Consider the following 5,639-nt stretch of genomic DNA (forward strand, 5'->3'; position numbering starts at 1 on the left):
AATAAAGGTTTCAAATACATGCTCACAGTAATAGACATATTTTCCAAATATGCCTGGGCTGTAGCTGTAAAAAGTAAAAATGGAAAAGATATTTCTTTAGCCATGAAATTAATATTAAAAGAAGGTCGTATTCCAAAAAATTTACACACTGATAGAGGCAAGGAATTTTATAACTCTGAATTTCAGAGTTTAATGCAAGAATTCAATATTAATCTCTATTCGACTTATAGTAATTTAAAAGCATCAATTGTTGAAAGGTTTAACCGCACTCTAAAAAATATGATGTGGCCTGAATTCAACTTACAAGGCAATTACAAATGGATTAATCTTTTACCAATTCTCATATCAAAGTACAATAATAAAAAACATCGTACGATTGGTATGAAACCTAAAGATGTCACCGTAGAAGATACAAGAGAATTGCTGAGACGTATCCGTAAACTAAGAAGAATTCCGCTAAGAAGACCAAAATTTAAAGTTGGAGACAGAGTTCGAGTCAGCAAACATAAAAACATCTTTGAAAAAGGTTACACCCCCAACTGGACAACGGAAATATTCACTGTAGATCAAGTTAAACGAACAAAACCAGTTACATACAAACTTACAGATTATGAAAATCACCCAATCGAAGGTGGTTTCTACGAAGAAGAACTATTAAAAGTTAAATATCCAGATGTATATCTCGTAGAAAAAGTTCTCAAGACTCGCGGCAATAATGTCTACGTGAAATGGCTTGGATTTGATAATTCACACAATAGTTGGATTAAAAAATCTGATATGTAATAAGTTATTTTAATGTTAAAATAGGTTAAAGTAACGTTAAATATAGTTAAAGTAACGTTAAAAATAGTTAAATTAATGTTAAAAATAGTTAAAGTAATGTTAAAAAATAGTTAAAGTTAAAGTTAAAAATAGTTAAACAAATTTTGTATCTAGGATAAGGTTTTTTTTCTAATAAAATTGACATAATATGTACATCTTTTGTTTTTCTTTTATTAAAAACATCATTTTCTCCATTTTTTTTTTTACAATATATAATTGGTTAATTTTCTTCATCCATAATTTCAACAATTTTACAATGTCCCCATGCAAGGGTGTCGGTACTGTTTGATAACAAATATCTTTTATCGTCAAAAGGACTCAATGCAATTTTGGTTTGCTTTACTGTTTGCACTTTGTGCAGTTTTGATCTGATTGTATACTGAGTTCTAGATTGCATATTTACATTTCGGAGACAATACACGTAATCATCAAAACTAATAGATTTTTTTACAACGCCAGTTTTTACACCTTTAGCCTTTTTGATGAAATCCTTATTCTCAACGCGGACGCTGTACATTTTGCTCCGCAAGCCAACAAATTCTGTTACAATTTTTCCGCAGCATTCATCTTTCATCATTCCTAAAATTTTTTTGTTGGCTTGCGGAATATTGTACACGTTATTCACCGGGTAATCGGAAGTATCAAATTTGTGGATATCGTCTTTCATATCAGCATAAATGTCAGAGCATTTGATTTCATAAATCAGGCTATCAGTGTCGGTGTACAATAATTTCAATTTCTTTTCATCATATTTTTTTAACATGTAATCATAATGGAAATCGTAGATTAAAGTTTTTGAAACATCTAAAACTGTCAGTCCAACATACAGTGGCTTGTTCATCAAGACTTCCATTTTCCGAAGTTCCACGGCAACCAAGTTTTCGTTAAAAATGGCCCTGCTGTGGAAATTCGGTTTCGCGATCAAAGCTTCAGCTCCATACCTACCCTCCCACTTTGTAACGAGTTTAATGTCAACGTGTTTTCGCACGTTCTCCATTGTTTTGCCAAATACCGCGTTGTTCATCAACTTGAATAGATTTTTTTCAAACTCATTGTTTGCATTAGTTCTTTTTGTTGTATTAAAATCAATGTACGTTTTTAGCCATGTTGATTGCTTGAATCTTAAAACTCGATGAATTTGAACTAACACAAGACCATGTTCTAAAGCTTGTTTCAAAGCACGGTAATGGAGAACGTGCTTTCGTTTCGGCAGGAGGGTAGTTAGGAGCTTTTGCTCTTTTGATCCTGGTGGCTTCGAGCGTTCTGGGCAAAACGGAAAATCACTATGCTTATCATGAAGTTCATTTGGGTAATCCAAATCGGCTTCTAAAATGTAGCTAATTGGCGCATCATCTGCAACGTTAAAATCAAAATTAATATCAACATTTTCTTCCCACTTGAAGCCACCATAGGGAAGAGACTGAATCATGGCCCAGCCATAAAGGTTGTTTGCATCAAAGTATACGATATAAGATGTTTCCTCATTTTCATTAAAATTCTCCATGTAAGGATTATTTGCTTTTGCATAACGATTGACACACTGACTAATGCCACCTCTAATTCCGCGTTCGATAAACATTACCATGTCAATATCAGTGAGGAGTTCCAATCTTATATTCGTATACTTTAGCATGGCATCCCATGTCAGTCCTGGAGTCGTGTAATAATGCCCTGGATCAAGACCGTACGCGAGATGACACTGATTCCTGAAATTTTCAAAAATGTCCGCGAGTAACAATATGTCGGTCTGCATATACAAGTACACATAATCGCCGAGATTTTGACAACCAAACTCACTCCATACTTTCTGCGCATGTGCATAATCTTCATCGGAGACATTTGAATCGACAAGAGTGCTGTAAAAATTTTCTATAGGCGGCAATTGAGTTTCATCGAGTTTTTCCCTTGAGTCAAGGTACTCATAAGGAAAAACTCCTTTTCGCGTTAACAATTGAATTTTGTCGGCACTGTAATTCGAAAAAACAGAATTCACAATTGGGTATTCGTCGAGATAGGATGCTAACTTGTCCAATGACGATGCCATAAATTTAAAGGAATCAATAAAACGAAATTTAATAACACTGTCTTTCACATTTTTCGTAAAACTGATGTACTTTTCTTTGTTAATAGGGAGCAAATAAACATTACCTTCAAATCCTGAAGCAATAGAATCAATGATAAAATGAGCATCATAACCACTTAGGTTATGAAAAACAACAGGAATGACCTGTGATTCATGAAAATTAATATTACAATCTCGATGCGCGGGCCCCCGATACTTCCCTGTTAGATGACAATGGTCTCTCACCTTTACATCCCCAGGCTTGATTTTCTTTTTACAAATGTGACAAGTAGTTGCATTTCTAAAATCAATCAGCTGATCTCGACTTAGCACCTCCATCGGCACAGGATTTTTAAATAATGTATTGAGATTGTCTGCCAAGTCTTTCAACTCGGTTGAAAACCATTTAGCTGGATCTTCCTCATCTTTTGGCGATGCTTTGTATATGGACAACGTGTCGTCGAAAGAGCATTTCAAGTAATATCCAATACTGAGGGTTTTGTGATGTTGAAAAATCTCAGTATTGGCTGCTTCTTGTGGTGTTTCGGCAGGAAGCAAAAGACTTTCGCAATCTGCATAAATAATGAATGGCACACGCTCCTTGTTTTGAAAATTTTTAAATTCAACAAAATTCGTCCCTGGTTCTGGCAGCACAATACTCGTCTCGTTCATTTTCCTACAATTTTCTTCGTGTTCAGTGAGCTTAGATTCTTCACCGAAATAATGCAGGCAACGATCACAGATGTATTTTCGAATCTTCTTTTTTGACAATTGACTGCCAACTAGCGCTGATAAATCTTTGATCCACACGTAATGGTAGTTGAAAGAGATGATGGGTACGTCTTTTTCCTCCTCCAAATCTGCATTTTCATCAATGTAATGATCTTCAATTCGAAGAAGATTGACGTGAATAACTTTCTTTTCCTTTGAAAGGTGAAGCGGTGCCACTGAAAACTTTTCATCTCTTTTGACAAGTCCATATACATTAACAGAAATGTTGTTCAACGCCTCAAATTTCGGAATATCTTTGAGTGCAACAGGAAACTCAATTCCAGTGAAATTGAGTTCATCCTGATAAGGTCTGTATTTTGCAACTCGATCTGCATCTCTTGAAGGTGGATACAAGGCTGACAAAATTGACCACTTAAAACATTGATTATCTGTGTTTTGCACGTTAATACAAGCATGTTTGTTTTTAATGGTAGATGGTAAGTCGATATAAGAACCAGCACGCATGGGGTTGTACTTGTTAATGTTAACTTCCAACCTTTGAATAGAATCAAGTCTCCAATTAGAATCCTTCTGTTGGAATTCTTCGATTCTTCTCAAAGTAGGTTGTTTAACATTTTCATTGTACCACTGATCTAACTGGGTTGTAATGAAAATCTCATCAGTCTTTGCGATAAATGTCTTTAAATCAGATAGTTCTTCTTGACCATTAATAGAATCTTTTTTGAATTTCGCACCTAAAACGGTATAAACTTTGATTGGACCAAATCTGTTCAAAGCTCTTTCAATGTTACTTTCAAACAAAACAAAAGCATCGTCAAGGAACTCGTTAATATCCATATAATCAATATTTATAATAGCACTGGTTTGCAGACGATCCTCAAATGCACCCTCAAAATCCACCCATTTCATTCGCTCATTCTCTACTTGCACACCTGCACCCCGTTTCATTAACACATCAAAATTACAACGCAAGTATTCAAGTTTTTGGCTCAAATTCAAACATCTTGATGTTTGGTAAGGCAAAAAATCGGATTTGCGCAAAAATGCTCGCATGATGTTTTTGTAACGCTGACACTTGTTTTGCCATTCAAATGCGTTAACGAACTTTTCTTCACCTGACATTGACATTGTAGCGATGAATTGACGTTCCGCCATTTCGATGAAATTGTCCGACTCGAGACACACTTCATTGTACTCGTCGAGGGTCATTCGCTGTCGCGATTTCTTTGACACCCTACACTTAGGCATCGTAAACCTAAAAACCTAAAAACCTAAAAACCTGAAATAGAAGAAAATCCACCACCTCCTGAAAAATCTTAAAACTAACCAAAAATACCCTCCACCACCTGAAAAAAATAATAAACAAAAAACAAAATCTGAAATAAAAAATAATAAACGAAAAACAAAATCTGAAATAAAAAAAAAAGAGAACCTACAATAGAAAAAAAAGCTGAAATGAAAAGCTGGAATGCTGTGAAAGTACTGCGCTAGACCTGTAAACAGAAAGCAGTGATGCTGGTGGCCCGAGCGCTGTCCTATATACCCTACTTCCAACTATGAGGCACCCCACTACCGCGCTCCCCACTACGACGCGCCCCACTACTCAAGCGACGCGCGCAACCAGGTGGGACTGCCGCTGCGCGCTCTGCTGTAGGCATGGGAGGGAGTCCCCGGCTGAGTTCACATCGATGCGGGGAGAGACGATACTCAGCATATGAACCCAGCGCTGGCAGCGGCATAGACGCAACCAGCAATGGGGATCCCTCTCGATGTTTTTTCCATACAGGTTTAGATATATACATTGAAATTTTAAACTTTAAATTAACTTTAAAATAGGTAAAATAAAATGGCGTCATCTTGTGGTGTCAGCTGGAACTAACTCGGTCGGTAATTTTAGCGGGAAATTTAAAAACCCCCACTTTAAATTAATAGAAAAAAATAATTTTAAATTTAGCGTAAAAATAAAATAGCGCCATCTTGCGGTGGCAGCTGGAACTAACTCGGTCGGTAATGCAGAACACCA

At 36.1% G+C, this 5,639-nt stretch overlaps 2 protein-coding genes across 2 annotated transcripts; one reads left to right on the plus strand and one right to left on the minus strand.

The window, feature by feature from the left end:
• The first annotated feature begins 279 nt into the window (after positions 1-279).
• Positions 280-783, plus strand: LOC127285587 (uncharacterized). Its single transcript, XM_051311685.1, has one exon. The coding sequence runs from the start codon at positions 280-282 to the stop codon at positions 781-783; it is 504 nt and encodes a 167-aa protein (XP_051167642.1).
• Positions 784-1,042: 259 nt separating this feature from the next.
• Positions 1,043-4,864, minus strand: LOC127285588 (uncharacterized). The gene has a single exon (XM_051311686.1). It carries the CDS (start codon positions 4,862-4,864, stop codon positions 1,043-1,045), a length of 3,822 nt encoding a protein of 1,273 aa, XP_051167643.1.
• Between the last annotated feature and the right edge of the window lie 775 nt (positions 4,865-5,639).

The sequence above is a fragment of the Leptopilina boulardi genome, unplaced genomic scaffold, assembly GCF_019393585.1.
Source record: "Leptopilina boulardi isolate dan_hultmark-lab unplaced genomic scaffold, ZJU_Lbou_2.1 LbouV2_335, whole genome shotgun sequence".
NCBI lineage: Eukaryota > Metazoa > Arthropoda > Insecta > Hymenoptera > Figitidae > Leptopilina > Leptopilina boulardi.

What these genes read in the sequence shown, in the direction of transcription:
- LOC127285588 (XM_051311686.1), bottom strand. Translation starts at nt 4,864, where the DNA reads ATGCCTAAGTGTAGGGTGTCAAAGAAATCGCGACAGCGAATGACCCTC.
- LOC127285587 (XM_051311685.1), top strand. Translation starts at nt 280, where the DNA reads ATGATGTGGCCTGAATTCAACTTACAAGGCAATTACAAATGGATTAAT.